We start from the raw sequence: 22,808 nt of genomic DNA, 5'->3' as shown, positions 1-22,808 counted from the left end.
AGAGAATAATATTTTTAAAAACCTGTAATTTTAGGCTGTAATTTAGAAATACAATAGCGATACGACAACAGTTGAGGGACCTATATAGTAATGTTCCATATATGCTTGAAAAGAAAATATTTTTTCCAGTTGTTGAGTTTTATATATTTCCATGAGAAGTTATATGTTTTTTATATGACCATTAGATCAGGCTTGTTAATTATGGGTTTCAAAGCATGTAACCTTACTACATTTTATCTTTTTGCCTTAACAGTAATTGGCAAGTATGTTGAAATCTCCCACTGTGAGGATGTCTGTGTTAATTTCTCTCTGTAGTTCTGTAAAATTTGTTTTATATAATTTGAGGTTCTTACATATACATTTAGAATTGTTACATCTTAAAGAACCGAAACACTTCTCATGATATAATGGCCCTTCTTACCCTAAATAATACTTTTTTTTCTTGAAGTCTATTTTTCTGACATTACCACTGGTACCATAGCTTTCTTTTGATTAGTATTTCTCTGCTATGTCTTTTTTCACATAGTTGGATTTTTTCATGCAATCTGAAAAATCTGTTTTTTTAAAAAATCTGTCTTTTAAATGATAAGTAAAAAATTATATTTATTATGATTATTATTGACTTATTTCTACCCTCTTTGTGCCTTAATCATGATTTTTCCCTGTTTTTTTTCTTTTTTTCTTAATTCCTTTTGGATAGTTTGAATTTCTGTTAACTTCTTTTCCAGTCTTTCCTATGTATTGGTTTTGTATTTATATACTCTGTTTTTGTTGTTTCAGTGGTTTCTTTTTTAAATTATACATACTCAACAAAGTACAAAGTCAACTGATAAAATATCAGTTTCTGTACAATTCAAAACTTGTACATGTACAATTCAGAACCATGGAACCATTTAATTCTGATCACCCCTTTCTACTTATCTGTAATTCTCTGGTATTGAGTGTATCCCTTTTTTTGCTTTTGACCTTTTATTTTTCCAAGTAGCAATAACTATTTTCATGTGGTTTACCATCCTTGCAAAGAAATTCATACACTGTTGAGAGGTACAGAGCAGAAAGTAAAAATCACCCCATATCCCATCATCCAGGCAGAGTGCATTTACCATTTCGGTGTGTGTTCTTATAGATTTTTTTTTTCACTTTATAAACTTAGGTATGTTTTATAAAGACCAGATCATACAGTGTATTGTATTATAATTATTTTCTGTTTATACTCAGCATATTGTAACTATCTTTTTTTTTTGAATTGAAGTCTCATTGACATATAGTGCCCTCCTTTTTTCAAGTCACATATTAGTAATTGTTAGTCTCTTACACTGGCAGTGTTTGCTTCAACTAATTCACATGTTTAACAGTTTTTTTCTTCCCTATTTCTTCTCTTAATTCATATTTTCTATTAAGATAATTTTCATACTACCTGAAGTATCCTAGAAGCCTTTTGAGTGGAAGTCTGTTAGTGGTCAATTCTTAGTTTTTATTGATCTAAAAATACTTTGATATTACCTATGTTCTTAAAAGTTAATTTTTCTGGGTACACACTTTTAACCTGACAGCCAAATTGTCTCTCAGCAATTGAAGAAATGATTCCACTATGTTCTGGCTTGTACTGTAGATTCTAAGAAGTTTCTAGGCCAGTGCATTGTTTCTGTATCTTTGGATTCCTCTCTTTCATTAGCTCTGGAAATTCTCAGCTCTTACCATTTCAAATATTTCCTCACTTCCCTTCTTTCTCTAGTCTCACCTTCCAGGCTGCTAATTATATATGCCTGATAACCTTCCCATCTTAACGTTTATATTTTTTAGCACCTCTTCTGTATTTTCTCTGTCTTGTCCTGTTTCTTTTTGAGTGTTTTCTTAAGATTTACCTTCCAGATTTTTAATTAGCTGTGTCTTATTTACGGTCTCATACCCACCTACTTATTTCAACAATTATTTTTCATTTCTAAAAATTCTTTATCAAATCTGTCTGACCATTTTTGATGAGCTCTTTCTCTGTTCCTTTTAAAAAATTATTTCTTGTCTTTAAATGTTCATAATAGTTATATTTTTTAGTTGATAATTACAGTATGTTTGTTTTTACTGATGCATGCACAGCGATTTGGTGCCTTCTCTTACTAGTGATTTTTAAAATATTTGAGCTCCTATTTCTTTGAATTTAATCTGTAGCATAGCAACTATACACTCTGGACAAAATGTAAAAGACAACTAAGTGAAGGTTTGAGAGAATGACCAAAAGCAGTAAAAAATCTGGGGATTGGGGTGGAAAGGTGTCTATACTTGGAAGAAGAGAATGTCAGTGGGTGAGTTTGACATTTTATGTCCTTTTTCCTGGGAGCACCTCCAAATTGGTGTCAACCAGGTGGGCAAAAGCCCAGGTGGGAATAACAGACAGGTAATAATAAACACCTGGGACTAAACTGCTAGTAGGTCACATTTACCAGTGCTAATTTTTAGCTCTTTGCAGATGATTGAGAGTTAAGGGTAACTCAGAATCACTAAATAATTGGTCTCTATAGATGCCCATTCGTATCCTGAGAAAGGCACGGACTAGGAGGAAATGCCGCACAGACTGGCTTGCAATAGAACTGGGTTCAGAGCGGTCGAGGAGGTGGGGTAGAGAGGATCGAGAAAAGGAAGTTATTAGATGGAAGGGAAAAATCAGATAAGAAAAAGTCACAGTTTTCTTTTTGGTTGGCTTAGGGCATTAAGCTTTTGAAATACAGAGACCGATCCATTCTGAAATCATGGTCGGATATGCATGTTTCTGTTTGAGGGGCAATGTGTGTGACCTGTTGAGTATTTCCCTCCCCACCCCCGCTGGTTTCATCAGCATCCATTCTCTGATGAAAATTGCTTCACAAAAATGATGGCTCTTGCAGGGATTTCTAAAAAGGTTAAAATGTGAGAGAAGTCATTCACTTTGTAGTCCATATGCTGCCCATTTTTTTAAAGGTCTTTAAGTCATTTGGTCTAGGTGACAGCTCTGTTCAGAAAACTTAAATGTAAGGATTTATCTAGTGTTTTTAGGGGTTTCTAGATAGTAGTCCTTCAAAATTTAGTGTTTGTGCTATAATTTACATGTGGTTTGGTTTGATTTTATCTTTCATGGAAAAATAACAGGCAGCATTTTAAATACCTAAGAGCAAGCACAATTCCAACTTTGGAAGGAACCAGTTTTAGAAATATTAGCAGCAATAAACTTGTACATAGTGGGAAAATTTATGTATGGAATTAAACATAACTTTTAATATGCAAGCTCAAATATTTGTGTTAGTAAAACATTCCTGAAACAAAACATCTAGAAGACGAAGATGATGTTACATTTCGCTGGTTTAACTTTTAAAAACCTCACATTCTGAATGGCATCTAAAAGTGAATTTAACTCTTCTTGTCATAGACAAGAAGAAGATATGAGTACAGTTCAGAGTGAATTTGGTAAGTCGCAGTGGTTGTGCATGTGCAAGTAAGAACACTTTCTGGCAGGACATTTTCCAGTGAAGTTACTTTTTTGTGTGATTTGAATCGTTTGTGGCTTTGTGCCTGGGTGTGTGCACAGGACCTATCAGATAAAAGGTATGAAATTGGACATTTGGAGAAACTCACATTTCCCGTTAAATTAGTGTGAATAATCAGACAAATTAATTGGCACACAAACAGAAATCTACAGGCCTTGAGGTTGCCTCCTTATTTGGGCAACTTGAGCATTTGGTTAAGTTAAAAAATGTCCATATTGCTAAAATGGAAAGATCTTCAGATTTTAAAAAGTACCGTGCTCTAAGATGATGGTGAGTGAATGCAACAAAATCACATACTAGTACATTGCTTGGAATGGTTAAATAATGCATAAACTTAAAAAAATTGATACCAAGTTAAACTTTCAAGCGACTGTATAAAATAGGATAAAGGTCAGAATCTGCAAATGAAGGATGATACCGCGAGCCAACCCTACAAACAGGATCAGAGACATGGAAAGCCACGGCGGGGTTAAGGAACTACCGTACACGCTGCTGGTTACATAGCGGAAGACCAAGGCTTAGAACTCATTTTTTTTTCCTTTCTTCTATTCTGGGGCAACGTCTAAACGAAAGTGAAAGAAGGAGTTGGATGATGGGCCGGGGCTGTGGGGACTGGTGGTGGTAGGTGGTGAGGATGTGTGGGGAGGAGGGGCAGTTGGGTGAGAAACCAGATGGAGCTAAGGGAGAAATGAATTCATCCGGCCTACAGACCGAAAGTCCCAGAGTTGGGGATATGGTTATTGGCGATAAAGCTCTGTAAGTACTTGAAAGGCACTTCTGTCGTCCTTATGAACCTAGTCACAATCCTTACCCCCATTCCTTAGTAAAAGTTTCTAACAATGTCCATTATGGAGTCCCCACCCTCCTGCCTTCTGTCAAATTCATTTTATTTAAATGCGTTTCAGAGTCATTTTGTTAGAAAGGAGCAATATCATCTAATGGTACAAGCATCAGATATTTGTGGTAAGCGAACATCAGGAAAAAAATACACTTACTTTACAAAGTGTATTATTCAAGGTAGAAAGATTATTTATGGTTTCATAAAGAAAAAGATCCGACTCAACGTATTTTTACCTAGTATGTGGCATTTTCTTTGTGGAATAATAAGGGACTGGAGGCCAAAGAATAACTTGCTTTCTTTTGGAAATCTGTTTTATCTGATAGCCATGAATTTTTATGCAATAACCTATTTATACCCCACGTGTATTCCTAAGATACATGCCATTTAGTTTTGCCTGTTTATGCCTTCTGTGTACATGGAATTATGTAACATTTATTAGCTTGGGACTCGCTTTTTTAAGCTCAGTGTCATGTCGTTGAGATTTTCAATGTTATTACATGCAGCTGCAATTCGGTCACTTTTTAAATAATATCCATTGTATGAAATTATTCATTTAGTAATAATTTATCCATGCTACTATTTGTGGATATTTGGGTTTTTCCAGTTTTTACTATCATGAACAGTGTTGCCTCAAACATTGTATCTGTCGCCCGATGCATGCTTGCAAAATTTCTCCGGGGGGCATATTTATCTAGTTACAGTTTGATTCACATATATTTTTGGTTCATAAGTATAAAATCCTTCAGAGTAGCTATTGAAATCTCCTTGTAGATGCCTTGAAAGGTGCAGTAGTTGACTGATTTTTTTCTTACAGATAAAAATGTACAAATCATTTACAATTAGGACCTTTTGAAGAGAAGGCAGATAGAAAGGACAAGAGGTTTCATGATAGTTGAGTTTCAGTGACAAGTTGAGAATTTTAAGCTAGACTCTAATTACCTGTTTGGCTTACCTGCTGATTCAGACAGGAGAAAATAAATGCAGCCCATTAAAAAAGAACAGTGACAAACTGAGTTGGCAGGGCTCTATAAGATATTGTTATTTAAAACAGGCTCTCTCAATCCTTTTCAGGATTTGATGTTTATGATAGTTTTCTGAGACACATATGGATGGGGAATATTTCCAACTCTTTCTTCGGTCTACTATTAGGTAACCATTTGTTGGTTCCAGTTATTTTTACTGTTTTTATGACCTATCAAAATAACATTGATTTATTCAGTGATGCAAAATATCACTCTTTCAGTGTTTAATCATATAGCACCTTCCATGTTGAGGCCCAGTATTTAATGTTGGGCATATTATGGTGAGCAAAACAGAAATGGGCTGTCTCAGAACTTATGATTTGTAGTGTTAGACATACATATTAATAAGAAATTATGATGGGGTGTGGTGAGTTGTGCTGATAGAAGACAGCTTAGGGTCCTGTGGCGTGCAGAGTAGACACTCCTGATCCACTTAAGAAAGGTCAAGAGACTTATCAAAAATACAGATTTGTTATCCTGATTCCCAGAGATTTTGATTCTGTAGGTTTGGACCAAAGAAACTTTTTGTTGTTGTTCTTAGTACGATGATGATGATGATGATTTTAACTCCCCATATGATTTGACCAATTAGCCAACTTTGGAAAACTGTTTATGAATGATTCACATGGTCAGTAATCATGCTGGTGTCTCTAAATGAATTAGCCGGGGATGGAAGAGATGATTTTCAGATAATTTCTGCTCATAGTTCAAAGGTTGATCTTTATATTTATCCCCATTCAATTGTAAATTCTTGCTTAGGTTATAAAAGTCAACTGCTTAGGTGGCGGCTGGGAGAGCCTGCCTTATCAGCAGTACAGAATGAAAAGGACCTGGAATGGTTGTTTAGCTATAAATGCGGTGAAAGTTAGAGGCGAGCTTGCCTGCTAGGGAAGCTACTGCAATCTTGGGATGCATTCCTGTAGGCTTAGTGTCAGAAGGAAGGCAGGCAGAGTCCCATGCCCCCTGTACCTGTTGGGGGGCACATCTGGACTCACATGGACAGTGTCTAGGATCACGTTTAAGGGGGATGTTGACCCTTGAAAGGATGCTGAGCTCTTTGGTAAATATCCACATAAGGAGGAACTGGGAGAAAGAGATTTGTTCATGCCACAACAAGAATAGTCTATATAGTTGCAGAAGAAGGTGCTGAGACTAAAGAGGGAAAGTGACTTGGGAAGCAAGTCTCATTTATTATTGACCCATTTATTCATATGACAAATATTTAGTATCTACTGTAACTCATTCAAGAAGATGCCAAGGATATAATAGTAAACAAGATGGATCCAGTTCTTGACTTCATGAATTTACAATTTATTGGAAGGTCCAGAATTAATCAAGCAATTTTAAGAATTGTGATCTGCTATGGGAAACACAGGGTGCTGTTTCACCTCCATGCAAAACACATTTCTAATATTGTTACTGTCAGAAAGATGATAAATTGTGAATACTCAGGCCCTGCAGATATTCAAGGGGAGACTGTTGGGGGATATTGTAGAAGCTGTACCAACAGCTACCGTTAAAGTCCTGTTTGACTTTTCACAATGATGGTTGAATGTGTCCTTATAACACATTCACTCCTTGCTAATTTTTACCATTTCTATCCTTCTTTTTCCTTTCTTCCATTTTCACTTCTTACAATTATTTCAGTCTGCACAGTAAAATGAGTGTCCTTATTTTCACAGATGTTTAAAAAATAATGTTTTTAAAAAAATACTTTTAATAAATGTACCTATTGTGTGTCAGCATATAAGGAATAGGACAAATTCTTAGAAGTGAAGTTATTCTTAATTACTGTGTTTTTATCTGGGCTATCAGGTAACTGAGTTAGGCATAAGCGCCTACATAAATTTACTGTGATGTGATTTCTAGCTTTGGTTTTTCTTGTTCTTGATGGCTAGCCCATGCAGGTGGGGACTTTCAGGGGGCATTCTAGTAGGAGCCTGTGTATATGTGGGCATGGGTAGGCACGAAGAATGAGTAGAATGTCTAGGCTACTTTTTAATAGTTTTTATGTGCTGTAAATAAGACTATCTTTTTTTTCAAACATCATTTTGAATTTTTAACACGTCCTAACTAATTAGAAAAGCTGACCTTTCTCTCACAGAATTAAAAAAAATAAAAAATTATGTTGTGACATTCTCAGGACTTTGAGCTTTTTATGTTCAGTGTTATAGGCTGAAATTGGATGTTGGGAAGGCTTGGGTTTGCTTTCTCTTGATCCAATGTGACTTCCTGTTTCTAAGAAAAGAGTTGTAAAGGTTCTTGAAAGAAATTTCTTGCATGCTTGGCAACTCTTATAAAACCACATTTTGGTAAATTAATGTGAATGAAGTAAATAAAAAAAAATCAAGGATGGGTGGGAAGGGAGTGATAAGGGGGAAAATGGGGCATTACGATTAGCACATATAATGTGGGGGGGGTGGGGACACAAGGAAGGCAGGATAGCACAGAGAAGACAAGTAGTGATTCTATAGCCTCTTACTACGCTGATGGACAGTGACTGTAATGGGGTGTGTGAGGAGGACTTGATAATAGGGGGGAGTCTAGTAACCCTAATGTTGCTCATGTAATTGTACATTAATGATACCAAGAAAAAAAAATCAAGGAAAGAACCATTTTGCTGGACCAGTTTAGCATTTTGTTTTGTGGTAATCGGATCCCATAGAAGAACCTGGTGATTTAGAAAGTGTCTGCTTCTGGTAACCAGATAAACTAGGAATGAGAAGTCTCATTTTATTTTGGTTAATCATCCTAGTTCAAGGGGACATTTGATCACCAAGTGGGGTTTACTCTGTGCTGGCATTGATACATACGAGTGACTTGGGTTAATATAAACACATATTTTTTAAGACAGAGTTGCAACTTGGATACCTCTCTTCAAATGGATTCACAAAAACGGAATAATTCACAGGCACTCTCACAGTAGCCTGGAAAAAATCACCAGTTCTTCCCACCACTTAGTGGAGAAAAATCTTTGGTAGTTAGATACTCCTCTTTGAACAGGAGATTCATGCCCCTTGGTTCCCAAGCCAGAGCTTCAGCTTCTCCCTCTTGGAATTGACCTAGAAATTGGCTTCTCATAATCAGTTTAATAGGGATTAAACATGTTTTTGTAACTACAAAGGCAGTTTATTCACTTGATGGCTATTTATTGGATGCCTCCTGTCTGTCAGGTGTCAATGTTCTTCTAGAAGCAGACGATACGGTAAGCAATAGGCAGGCAGGGTCCTTGGTTTTATTTGTTTATTGAACATTTATTTAAGGGCTTATATATCAGAAGCTGTGTTAGGCTCTTTGCAGATATTAAGTCATTTAATCCTAACAATTGCTATGAGGTAGGGACTCTTATCCTTACTTTACAGACATAAAGAAGGAGACCTAAAGTCACCTACCTAGGGAGTGACCAGGCTGGGGTTTGAGTGCAGGGTGAGTGCCCATAGCCACCCACTGGATGGTCACTCCACAAGCCTGATCTCAGGAAGTTATACATGCTTTGTGATAAAACCCCCGAACCCCGCAAAACAAAACACACCCAGGGAAAAAAAAGGAACACAAGAACTACAAGTAATCTGACCATTACTCATGTTTTGATGACTAAATTCCATTCTTTATATGTGTATAGGTAGAGGATATGTGTGTGTTTAAATGTATATCTTATTAACTTGTTACTACTTAATTTTTTTCACAATATATTATAAATGTTTAATAGGCTAGTGCATTTTTAAAATAGAATATTCAATAACCCTGTAGTCTTCCATGGTTTATCTTTATCATGATTATCTTATCAGTTTCTTACCACTTAGCAAAATTGTTCAGTTTCATAAACCCTGCTTTAATATCTTTATAACAGAACCTTTTTACAAATCAATGACTATTAAAAAGTTCCTTAGTGAAGACTGGCATTGAAGCTTTTTGTAAATATTTGTACAGTATCCATGTGCACTCTGTGCTTTATGAACATGACTGTGTTAACAGTGCAAACATGCTTTTCCTTCTAGGTTAGTGGATGACAGATGTGTAGTGCACCCAGAGGCAGGAGACCTTGCCAACCCTCCAAAGAAGTTCAGAGGTAAGAAAAAAATATGTATTTTTTTATTATGTGACCTAATGGGGTGTGATTATTTCTGTGTCTTAAAATAAGTAATGTTAGAGTTTAATTCTGTGTGCAACCCTCATAGATAAATATGTCCACTGAAAATTCTTTGAAAAAGTTCTCCCTTGTTTTTCTTCTTTTACCCATTGGAAGATTTACAATGACAGAATAGTTTTAAGTTTTGTTTGCTGGACGGTAGTCTTATCTGTTCAAAGGAAATCTTGGTACTTAACTGTGAAAAGCCACCATTCAAACCAATAAATGTAACCAAGTAATACATATTTATGTGTTTCTGTGACTATAAATGTTGGCGTTTTATTAACAGCTCTTTACTATGTCTTTGTAAAATTTCCAGGATGACAGTGATATAAGAGCTTAGCTTTTAAAATGTCACTTTGGATGGTGTGTAACAACTCACAAGTGTCTTAGAACTTCTCTAAGTATTATTTAGAGTTAGCTTGATAATATCATCTGAGAAATTGGTCACAATAGGAGGCTGATTATAACTCGATTGTTATGATAGAAAGTTAATAGAATCTGCAAAGAATCATAGACAACTAAAACCAGTAATTAAGAGCTCTGTTAAGTCAACTTCATAGTTTGCGTGTAGGTATAATAATAAAAGTAATTGTAAAGCAACATTCATTTTGAATACACTGTGTAAGCATTCCTTCTCACAATGGTGAAAAGCGATTTTAATAAGGGATAAAAGCCTGGAGAGAGAGGCAAAGGGATTCCCCAGTATTCCAGACCCAAATCAGGGAGTGCTACTCAACTGCACTGGGGAAGGGAGAGAAATGCCTACGAAATGTTCCCTGTGGTTTACTCCCTATGATAGCCACTTCCCACACAATTCTCAGTATAAGAATATCACAGACATTTCATTTTCCTTAAACTCAGAACCTTGCAGAGAGAGTGACAAGCGTAGTAAATGTCCTTTGAGTTAAAAAATTGGCCACTTTGAGTAAGAGATCCAATGTCTCCCCAAGTGGAGAAATTGACATAAAGCAGTTTGTGGGAGCTACGCAGGCCACTAGAAGGAGCCATAAAACTACTCAGTGGGGGCACTCCCCTGACCCTGGGCAACTGAGGGTCTTCTCGCAATAGACAGTGCCCCCCGAGGATGCAGTCACAATAACACTACCATGGAGTGTCAGCAGCTGGGACAGAGAAGTGCTCCGGAGCCATCTGCCAGGGACGGTGCAGTAGGTGTGTGGAAATGATTCCAGAGACAGAAGAGGGTAGAGCAGCCCTAAGGGAAGAACAGGAAATATGAAGAAAGAACAGATAGGTCCTAAGGAGTTGGAACTAGCATATTGTATAAAGGTGTGGAGAGAATTAGTGCTTTGGAAGAGAGGTCCAAGGAAATCACCCAGAGTGTGGTCCACAGAAGGACAGCATGAATGAATCATGAAAAGCTCGGAGGCTGGGCTGAGAAGGTCTGGCAGTTATCTAACTGAGTTCTAGAAGGTGAGGCTAGAATGACAGTGAGGCCCTCTGTGAAGATGTATGGGTGAGAACTTCCTTAAATTGAGGAAAAATACTGTTTCTCATGTGGAAGAGGCATGTCGAATTCAGAGTAGTGATGATAAAGCCAAATCCACAGACACTTCTTGGTGAATTCGAGCACATGAAAGATAAAAAAAGAAACATTTTCAAAGCAAACTGGGACAACAAATCTGTATTTGTAACAGGAAAAGCATGGGTTCAGGTTTTGACTGTACCTCTTGCTGGCTGTGTCCTTTTAACTAGGTCACCTCACTGCCTGGAGCCTCAGAGGATGTTTGTTATTGGCTGCTGGGACTAGGGTTGGATAGTAACAAGATAGTGGCTTACCACACAAGGCTTTGTGAAACTTGCAATCTTTCTAAGACTATATGTAAAAGCATTTCAAATCATTATAGAAATGGTAGTCAACTTACAACAGAAAGGCATAATATATTTCCTTTAAACATATTTGACTCTATGCTTACATAACCTCTTCAAGGGCTTAGGTTTTTACTTTTGTGTTTTCCAGGTATTTTCCCACAGTAGACATTCAAAAAATAGTCTTTAGATGCTTTTGGATGTAAGACCCTAACTCCCTGGGATCATGAGATAAAACGTGGGTCCTGGGTGCCCCATACTTGACTGCCATGAGAGTGGGCAGTTTTCTCTTCTGTCCATCCGGGGAGGATAATTTTTCAAAGATAAACTTTCAGAGTGTGTGGTTGCCTTTTTTCTTTTCCTCTTTCCCAGTGAAGTGAATTGTTTTAAAGTGGGAAGATTATTTTTGTGTATCCGAGGGAACCCTGGGGTGACACGTATAGATGTGCAGGTAGTTGGCGCCCTGTTATTTGGTGAGCCCTGGTCGAGGTGTGGATCACTCAGGTACTCCGTCCTGCCCTGGAAGGCTGGCTTTTCCCATAATCTAATGCTGTAGGTCATTGTACTAGTTTGCTCTCACCTCTACTTTGAGACTGATCCATTTATCATTGGAGAAGGAGGGTCCTTTCCTTTTGGGGATACAGGACTCCCCTTTAAAGCTCTGACTCTTCTCCTGTGATTCTTGGAACCCCTTCCTGATAGAGCCCCGGAGGAGAATTCCCTGAGACGGGCTTGTCTCTGCCCTGGTCTGCACACTGCTCCATAGCCCCAAGCAGACCTTGTTGTCCCAAATACCTCATCATTTCTCAGCTCCTGCAGGCACCATTCTCTGCCTGAGTGTTATTTCCCCTATTCTTTGGCTTTGAAAATCATCTCACAGATTTGCCTCCCAGAATCGCTACCCTTGCATTTCCAGACTCCTCTGCCAAGTTTCCAGAGCCCCTCCCTTACTGTTACATTTCAGATAACATGGAGAAACAATGGCTCATCCACAGCTGAGCAACACCTCTGTGCCTCTTGCTTTAGCCAGACAAATGATATTCTCAGATTAATTTGAAAAGATTTCTGGTTTTCCTACTCTAGGATTTGTTCAAGTGAATTATAAAACTTTAGAGCTTTCTGGCAATTAAAAGTAAATGCTGAACAACGCCCCCAGTTGTTTGAAAGAGGAGCCGAAGTCCTGGGAAGGTCAGAATGATTCCTCCTGACACACACAATTGTACAATGAAATGTTCTCTCGGCTGTGTCACGTCGCCTGACATATGAACAGAGGAAACGAAGTTTTAACAAATAGCTTCCCAGGGATTATTTAACATCTGGTGGACAGCTATTTTTCAGTGGAAACCACACAGTCAGAATGGTATTAACTGAAGCACAGTGGCTTTCCCTTGTGAGTGTAAAATTCCCTTAATGACCAAATATCATCTATTTTTTTTAAAGATAAACTTTCAATTTTGGAATGAATTCAGATGTACAGAGGAGCTGGAAAGGCAGTATGGACAGTTGCCCTCACCCAGCTTCCCCTAGGTCAGCAGCGGATACACCACGGGGCATTTGTCAGGCACGTGGAGTTGCCATTTGTATATTAGTATTGACTAAATTCCAGATTCTCTTCAGATTCTACCAGTTTTTTCACTATTGTCCTTTCCCTTTCCTGATTCCACCCAGGATCCCTGTGGCACTTAGTTGTCGTCGCTACTTTGTCTTCTCTGGTTCTATGACACTTTCTCAGTCTTCTTTGTTTTCCACCTTGAGACTTTCTAAGAGCGCCAGCCAGGTATTTCATGGACTATCCCTCGATTTGCGTCTGCTGATGCTTTTCTCAGGAGTAGACTGGGGTTAAGGTCTTGAGAAGCATATCACCGAGATGAACCGCCCTTCGGCTTGTATCGTATCGGTGGCACGTAATGGCACCGTGATTTAGCACTCACTCTAGTTTTTGATACACAGTCAACACTCCGCCCTCACACTAAGTTATAGCAGTTGTTTTTGTTGACTTTAAATTCTTTTTGTTTTTCTTTCTTCTTATTTAGTTCCTTTATGCCTACTCCCCACTCCGCCCCACATCCTCCCACCTTCCCATTCTCAATAAAGCTCTTCTCTGGTGAGGATTTTTCCAAAACTCTGTGCCTATTAATACATGTGCATTTTTTTTTTTTGGTATAAATCAAAGCAAGAGAGGTTTGTGTTTATGTCCTTTTTTTACCATCGGGGTGATGACACAAAGAAGTAATGATGAATCCTGAAAGCCACACCTCAAGGGGCTGAGGGAAGAGAAGATGGGCCCTGTTTTGGTTGATTAGATATTCCTCAGGGTTGGACCATTTGGTCTTGAAATTTCCAACTTGGAGATTCTGTGGCCATTTGATATGTGACTATTTCCTAATATACCATGCTCACCAGTGGCCACGGCTGGCAGGTAAGAAGTCATTCTGCAGCGGTACGTCAGAGTGCGTCAGGAACTGGAGCTATGATAGAGAGCTTCTGTGCTGTGCAGTGCGGCACTCAAGCAGGTTGTGAAAATCAGGGTCTGGGGGAGCAATGACAAGATCATTTCTTTAACTCAGTTCCTTTTCATGTAATTCAGGGAAGTCACTTTGAAGGCTGGGACCGTCATCATCTGTCTATCCTCGTGGCGGTTACACACTCAAGCACATAAGTGAAAAGGCCATCTTGCTGGGTAGCAGCTTTGACTTCCTGGGTAGTTGAACGTGTCTGTCTTGTCTGACACAGTGATTCTCCAGCAGGAGCCGATGGTAAATACCTCTTCTGCCAGCTGAACAATTGCTGTATTGAGTTTAGATTTGGTGTTGGTGTCATTTTTTTGGATGAAGACTGAAATTATTTCAGATTCGAAATAACTAACATTTATGGAGCATTTAATACATGCTGCATTGTGCTTGGGGCTTCCTGTGCATTATTATTTAGTTATTAGTCTGACCCTATAAGGGGAAGTTACTGCTCTCTCAATTTTGCAGCTGAGAGAGTTAAGTATGAAGAAGTTTGCCGCCGTCTTAATGGTAGCCTGGCTCCTTAGTGGTGGAGCTGGGACTCAAAAGAAGTGTGTCTGACTCTAGAGCTGTTTGTTCTTAACTGCTATCCCACGCTCTCTATTGAATTATGCCCTCCCATGCATTTTTAACTGTTGGTCCTATAAAACCACATAGATTAAATCTAATCCCTCTTCCACACAATAGCCTTTTAGGTGTTTGTTTAGAATAATCATATTTCTTCAGATCTTTTCACCTACAGTCTTAATTTAAAAAAATTCTTTCACTTGTTTCTAGCTACAGATTCTTCATTGATTTCTCTAGTCTGCATCATACTACCTTGTTTGTTTTCTGGTTAGGCTCCTGTTTGTCAGCGTGATTCTTAGTGGTGTAGAAAGAATGGGACATAGTACATTTGGTGTAGTCCGATGAGAATTTCCCTTTCTCTTTGGATGCCATACCTGCAAGCCAGGAGTCCTGGGGGGGACTCCCTAACTCACCCCCAGCTGTGACTCAACTCAAATTTGTGATGCTTTTTCATTTGCATCTTTGAATCCTCATTTTTCTCCTCCTGTGCTTTATAATTGGTACCTTGGAACCAAGTGGAGAATCTGCTACATTCATCTTGATAGCTTGGCTCATTTTTCTAGCTTGCCAAACTCCCCCCCCACCTCTCTTTTTGATCTTACCACTCATCTAAATTATTTATTCGAATTCCCAGTCTCATGACATCTTGAAATTTGCTAAGTTGATAAAAGGTACATGTGTGATCTCGTTTCATGTATTATTCCAGTGTTACTATATCGGAGGAGAAAGAGATTAAGATGGTGATAGGCAGAGTACCTACAAATCAGATATGGGTGGAGGTAATCGGTTTGGAGTTGATTCCTGGAAGCATGGATGAGGAAGTGGGGGAGGTGAGCCCAAGGGAAGAAAAGGCAATAAATTGTTCATTAACGTCCACCACTGTGGCAACTGGAACTCAGTCCTGCTGGCAGCCTCTGAGAAACCACAAGTGACGTGCTTCGGGATCTCCTACCCAACGCAGAAAGGCTGGGCCAGCTTCCAGCCTCTGGGCTGCAGACCGCCCCTGAGGACATTATCACCTGCTCGTATAGTACACTTCTGGGCTGCCCCTGCTTGCAGCCGAGAAAGTTCTCCAGGTATCAGGAAAAGCTCTCATGAAGAGAAGAGAGGTGCAGAGGCTTGAGGTTGAGGACAGCATGCTGGAAACTGTCCATGCAGTTGTCAGTTAACTTGGGCCTGAAGACACATAGTCACACTATTTTTGCTTGCTCAGAATTTGCACCCATTTCTTTATTTGAAAGACCTGCAAATAGACAGTAAACTATGAGAGGGTAAAAAGACTTTGTTAGCATTGTGCTCTGGAGAATCGTCAAGATGAAGAACACTGTTTCCATACCATAGGTGCTGAATAAATTTTCATTGAATTAATGAATAATGTTCTAGAAAAATATTGTAATTCTTTTTTTTTTTTTTTTTTTTTTTTTTCTTTTAAAATACATTTATTCTTGGGTCATCTTTTTTTTTTTTTTTTTTTTTTTTTTTTTTTTTTTTATGAGTGACATACAATTTATTGGTTTCAGGTGTACAACATAGTGATTTGACAATTATATACATTACAAAATGTTCACCATAAGTGTAGTTACCATCTCTCACCATACGAAGTTATTACAATGTAATTGACTGAATTCCCTATGCTGTACTTTTCATCCCCACCACTGAGTTATTTTTTTTTTTTTTGTGCTATTTCTTTTTTTTTTTTTTTTTTTTTAATAATTATTTTTTATTGAAGGGTAGTTGACACACAGTATTACATTACATGAGTTTCAAGTGTACAATACAGTGGTAGAACATTTATATACATAATTCTAGGTTCCAGCTATCACCCTACCAGGCTGTTACAATATCTTGACTATATTCCTTATGCTATACCTTACATCCCGGTTACTAATTTATTTTACCATTGGAAGTCTGTCCTTTTTTTTTTTTTTTGTGAGGGGATCTCTCATATTTATTGATCAAATGGTTGTTAACGACAATAAAATTCTGTATAGGGGAGTCAATGCTCAATGCACAATCATTATTCCACCCCAAGCCTAATTTTTGTCAGTCTCCAATCTTCTGAGGCATAACAAACAAGTTTTTACATGTAGAACAAATTCTTACATAATGAATAAGTTACATAGTGAACAGTACAAGGGCAGTCATCACAGAAACTTTCGGTTTTGCTCATGCATTATGAACTATAAACAGTCAGTTCAAATATGAATACTCATTTGGTTTTTATACTTGATTTATATGTGGATACCACATTTCTCTCTTTATTATTATTTTTAATAAAATGCTGAAATGGTAGGTAGATACAAGATAAAGGTAGAAAACATAGTTTAGTGTTGTAAGAGAGCACATGTAGATGATCAGGTGTGTGCCTGTAGACTATGTGTTAATCCAAGCTAGACCAGGGCAATAAAACATCCACGTATGCAGAAGATTTCTCTCAGAACGGGGGGGTGAGGTTCTAAGCCTCACCTCTGTTGATCCCCAATTTCTCACCTGATGGCCCCCCTGCGACTGTGCCTGTCTTAGGTTGTTCCTCCCTTGAGGAATCTTACCCGTCTCTGGCTAACCAGTCATCTTCCGGGGCCATACAGGGAAATGTGAAGTTGGTAAGTGAGAGAAAAGCCTTATTGTTTGAAAAAGTTAGCTTTTTACTTCTTTGCATATTTATGCCCTGTGGCTTCTATGCCCAGCATTTGTCTTGAGGTATCTTTACCACTTGGAAGAATTATGATACTCGGTAAGTTTGATATGAGGCACGAATTCTATTTAAGGGTTGTAATTAGGAAGGAAGAAGAAAAGCTATAGAAGTAGCAGGCGGAAGAAAACATGGGAAGATTGATTATTTCTTTGATATATCTTCTTGTAGAGTAACTTCAGCATGTATAGGTTTTAAGCTACTACTTAAATTGCACACACACATTAACATAATAGGAGTATAGTTACATAACCAAAGCATATCTGTAATTACCAGCCATCTGCAGTGAAACCAAGAAAACCAGTTAGGCACCTTAGGCATTTGTGAAAACTTATCTATGATATGGTGGATATTGTCCAAATGAACTTGAACAGTCTGAGAGAAATCAGACAAATTAAAACAACCCATTCCTGGGGACTGTTCACATGCCATATGTTCTTTTAACAATAAATAGTTTGTAGTTGTAAGACTTTGGAGCGCTACAATTTGCACTTCTCCAAATTCTTGGTTGAGTTCCAACAGTATAGATCCAGTCCAATTTTGTTGTTTTACTGTATGCACAGGCCAGCTTAGATATCTCCTTCCTCATTCCCATGGCAGGTCCAGGAACTGGTGGGATGAGTGCATCTACAGCTGTAGCAGTGCGTGGATCTTTGTTGGGGTTTTTTGATGATCATCTTCTGGCATGAGTCTTCCAGAGGGTGCAGATGTTGGAAGTTCTTTTTCATATCGTATCTTAGTTCATTTTCGGGGTAGCCCAATTAGGCTTTGATCCTCTGTATAAACACAAACAGACCCTTTGCCTACACTTTTATATGCCCTTTATACCCTTGTGTAGAACTCGTTGGAGGTTACCACACAGGGACTGCCCTTTTTTTTTTTTTTTTTTTTTTGCTATCACTAATCTACACTTACATGACGAATATTATGTTTACTAGGCTCTCCCCTATACCAGGTCTCCCCTATAAACCCCTTTACAGTCACTGTCCATCAGCATAGCAAAATGTTGTAGAATCACTACTTGCCTTCTCTGTGTTGTACAGCCCTCCCTTTTCTCCTACCCCCCCATGCATGTTAATCTTAATACCCCCCTACTTCTCCCCCCCTTATCCCTCCCTACCCACCCATCCTCCCCAGTCCCTTTCCCTTTGGTACCTGTTAGTCCATTCTTGAGTTCTGTGATTCTGCTGCTGTTTTGTTCCTTCAGTTTTTCCTTTGTTCTTATATTCCACAGATAAGTGAAATCATTTGGTATTTCTCTTTCTCCGCTTGGCTTGTTTCACTGAGCATAATACCCTCCAGCTCCATCCATGTTGCTGCAAATGATTGGATTTGCCCTTTTCTTATAGCTGAGTAGTATTCCATTGTGTATATGTACCACATCTTCTTTATCCATTCATCTATTGATGGACATTTAGGTTGCTTCCAATTCTTGGCTATTGTAAATAGTGCTGCAATAAACATAGGGGTGCATCTGTCTTTCTCAAACTTGATTGCTGCATTCTTAGGGTAAATTCCTAGGAGTGCAATTCCTGGGTCAAATGGTAAGTCTGTTTTGAGCATTTTGATGTACCTCCATACTGCTTTCCACAATGGTTGAACTAACTTACATTCCCACCAGCAGTGTAGGAGGGTTCCCCTTTCTCCACAGCCTCGCCAACATTTGTTGTTGTTTGTCTTTTGGATGGCAGCCATCCTTACTGGTGTGAGGTGATACCTCATTGTAGTTTTAATTTGCATTTCTCTGATAATTAGCGATGTGGAGCATCTTTTCATGTGTCTGTTGGCCATCTGTATTTCTTTTTTGGAGAACTGTCTGTTCAGTTCCTCTGCCCATTTTTTAATTGGGTTATTTGTTTTTTGTTTGTTGAGGCGTGAGAGCTCCTTATATATTCTGGACGTCAAGCCTTTATCGGATGTGTCATTTTCAAATATATTCTCCCATACTGTAGGGATCCTTCTTGTTCTATTGATGGTGTCTTTTGCTGTACAGAAGCTTTTCAGCTTAATATAGTCCCACTTACTCATTTTTGCTGTTGTTTTCCTTGCCCGGGGAGATATGTTCAAGAAGAGGTCACTCATGTTTATGTCTAAGAGGTTTTCGCCTATGTTTTCTTCCAAGAGTTTAATGGTTTCATGGCTTACATTCAGGTCTTTGATCCATTTTGAGTTTACTTTTGTATATGGGGTTAGACAATGGTCCAGTTTCATTCTCCTACATGTAGCTGTCCAGTTTTGCCAGCACCACCTGTTGAAGAGACTATCATTTTGCCATTGTATGTCCATGGCTCCTTTATCAAATATTAATTGACCATATATGTCTGGGTTAATGTCTGGATTCTCTAGTCTGTTCCATTGGTCTGTGGCTCTGCTCTTGTGCCAGTACCAAATTGTCTTGATTACTATGGCTTTATAGTAGAGCTTTAAGTTGGGGAGTGAGATCCCCCCTACTTTATTCTTCTTTCTCAGGATTGCTTTGGCTATTCGGGGTCTTTGGTGTTTCCATATGAATTTTTGAATTATTTGTTCCAGTTCATTGAAGAATGTTGCTGGTAGTTTCATAGGGATTGCATCAAATCTGTATATTGCTTTGGGCAGGATGGCCATTTTAACGATATTAATTCTTCCTAGCCACGAGCATGGGATGAGTTTCCATCTTTTAGTGTCCCCTTTAATTTCTCTTAAGAGTGACTTGTAGTTTTCAGAGTATAAGTCTTTCACTTCTTTGGTTAGGTTTATTCCTAGGTATTTTATTTTTTTTGATGCAATTGTGAATGGAGTTGTTTTCCTGATTTCTCTTTCTGTTGGTTCATTGTTAGTATATAGGAAAGCCACAGATTTCTGTGTGTTGATTTTGTATCCTGCAACTTTGCTGTATTCCGATATCAGTTCTAGTAGTTTTGGGGTGGAGTCTTTAGGGTTTTTTATGTACAGTATCATGTCATCTGCAAATAGTGACAGTTTAACTTCTTCTTTACCAATCTGGATTCCTTGTATTTCTTTATTTTGTCTGATTGCCGTGGCTAGGACCTCCAGTACTATGTTAAATAACAGTGGAGAGAGTGGGCATCCCTGTCTAGTTCCCGATCTCAGAGGAAATGCTTTCAGCTTCTCGCTGTTCAATATAATGTTGGCTGTGGGTTTATCATAGATGGCCTTTATTATGTTGAGGTACTTGCCCTCTATTCCCATTTTGCTGAGAGTTTTTAACATGAATGGATGTTGAACTTTGTCAAATGCTTTTTCAGCATCTATGGAGATGATCATGTGGTTTTTGTCTTTCTTTTTGTTGATGTGGTGGATGATGTTGATGGACTTTCGAATGTTGTGCCATCCTTGCATCCCTGGAATGAATCCCACTTGGTCATGGTGTATGATCCTTTTGATGTATTTTTGAATTCGGTTTGCTAATATTTTGTTGAGTATTTTTGCATCTACGTTCATCAGGGATATTGGTCTGTAGTTTTCTTTTTTGGTGGGGTCTTTGCCTGGTTTTGGTATTAGGGTGATGTTAGCTTCATAGAATGAGTTTGGGAGTATCCCCTCCTCCTCTATTTTTTGGAAAACTTTAAGGAGAATGGGTATTATGTCTTCCCTGTATGTCTGATAAAATTCCGAGGTAAATCCATCTGGCCCGGGGGTTTTGTTCTTTGGTAGTTTTTTGATTACCTCTTCAATTTCGTTGCTGGTAATTGGTCTGTTTAGATTTTCTGTTTCTTCCTGGGTCAATCTTGGAAGGTTATATTTTTCTAGGAAGTTGTCCATTTCTCCTAGGTTTCCCAGCTTGTTAGCATATAGGTTTTCATAGTATTCTCCAATAATTCTTTGCATTTCCGTGGGGTCCGTCGTGATTTTTCCTTTCTCGTTTCTGATACTGTTGATTTGTGTTGACTCTCTTTTCTTCTTAATAAGTCTGGCTAGAGGCTTATCTATTTTGTTTATTTTCGCGAAGAACCAGCTCTTGGTTTCATTGATTTTTGCTATTGTTTTATTCTTCTCAATTTTATTTATTTCTTCTCTGATCTTTATTATGTCCCTCCTTCTGCTGACCTTAGGCCTCATCTGTTCTTCTTTTTCCAATTTCGATAATTGTGACATTAGACCATTCATTTGGGATTGCTCTTCCTTTTTTAAATATGCTTGGATTGCTATATACTTTCCTCTTAAGACTGCTTTTGCTGTGTCCCACAGACGTTGGGGCTTAGTGTTGTTGTTGTCATTTGTTTCCATATATTGCTGGATCTCCATTTTGATTTGGTCATTGATCCATTGATTATTTACGAGCGTGTTGTTAAGCCTCCATGTGTTCGTGAGCCTCTTTGCTTTCTTTGTACAGTTTATTTCTAGTTTTATGCCTTTGTGGTCTGAAAAGTTGGTTGGTAGGATTTCAATCTTTTGGAATTTTCTGAGGCTCTTTTTGTGGCCTAGTATGTGGTCTATTCTGGAGAATGTTCCATGTGCACTTGAGAAGAATGTATATCCCGCTGCTTTTGGATGTAGAGTTCTATAGATGTCTATTAGGTCCATCTGCTCTACTGTGTTGTTCAGTGCTTCCGTGTCCTTACTTATTTTCTGCCCAGTGGATCTATCCTTTGGGGTGAGTGGTGTGTTGCAGTCTCCTAGAATGAATGCATTGCAGTCTATATCCCCCTTTAGTTCTGTTAGTATTTGTTTCACATATGCTGGTGCTCCTGTGTTGGGTGCATATATATTTAGAATGGTTATATCCTCTTGTTTGACTGAGCCCTTTATCATTATGTAGTGTCCTTCTTTATCTCTTGTTACTTTCTTTGTTTTGAAGTCTATTTTGTCTGATATTAGTACTGCAACCCCTGCTTTCTTCTCACTGTTGTTTGCTTGAAATATGTTTTTCCATCCCTTGACTTTTAGTCTGTACATGTCTTTGGGTTTGAGGTGAGTTTCTTGTAAGCAGCATATAGATGGGTCTTGCTTTTTTATCCATTCTGTTACTCTGTGTCTTTTGATTGGTGCATTCAACCCATTAACATTTAGGGTGACTATTGAAAGATATGTACTTATTGCCATTGCAGGCTTTAAATTCGTGGTTACCAAAGGTTCAAGGTTAGCCTCTTTAGTATCTTACTGCCTAAGTTAGCTCGCTTATTGAGCTGTTATATACACTGTCTGGAGATTCTTTTCTTCTCTCCCTTCTTGTTCCTCCTCCTCGATTCTTCATATGTTGGGTGTTTTGTGCTGTGCTCTTTCTAGGAGTGCTCCCATCTAGAGCAGTCCCTGTAAGATGTTCTGTAGAGGTGGTTTGTGGAAAGCAAATTCCCTCAGCTTTTGTTTGTCTGGGAATTGTTTAATCCCACCGTCATATTTGAATGATAGTCGTGCTGGATACAGTATCCTTGGTTCAAGGCCCTTCTGTTTCATTGTATTAAATATATCATGCCATTCTCTTCTGGCCTGTAGGGTTTCTGTTGAGAAATCTGACGTTAGCCTGATGGGTTTCCCTTTATAGGTGACCTTTTTCTCTCTAGCTGCCTTTAACACTCTTTCCTTGTCCTTGATCTTTGCCATTTTAATTATTATGTGTCTTGGTGTTGCCCTTCTTGGATCCTTTCTGTTGGGGGTTCTGTGTATTTCCGTGGTCTGTTTGATTACTTCCTCCCCCAGTGTGGGGAAGTTTTCAGCAATTATTTCTTCTAAGATACTTTCCATCTCTTTGCCTCTCTCTT

At 38.4% G+C, this 22,808-nt stretch overlaps 1 protein-coding gene across 1 annotated transcript in view; it reads left to right on the top strand.

The window, feature by feature from the left end:
* Window positions 1-22,808, top strand: part of ITPR2 (inositol 1,4,5-trisphosphate receptor type 2) — a 445,246-nt gene that overhangs the window by 23,360 nt on the left and 399,078 nt on the right. The window contains exon 2 of the mRNA XM_036889596.2: window positions 9,377-9,447. Within this exon, the coding sequence (XP_036745491.2) occupies window positions 9,377-9,447 (71 nt within the window). The remainder of the gene's footprint in view (window positions 1-9,376; window positions 9,448-22,808) is intronic.

Source organism: Manis pentadactyla, chromosome 14 (genome assembly GCF_030020395.1).
Source record: "Manis pentadactyla isolate mManPen7 chromosome 14, mManPen7.hap1, whole genome shotgun sequence".
In the NCBI taxonomy this organism is placed as follows: Eukaryota; Metazoa; Chordata; class Mammalia; order Pholidota; family Manidae; genus Manis; species Manis pentadactyla.
The sequence above is the reverse complement of the archived record's forward strand: the minus strand, read 5'-3'. Positions and strand labels throughout refer to the sequence as shown.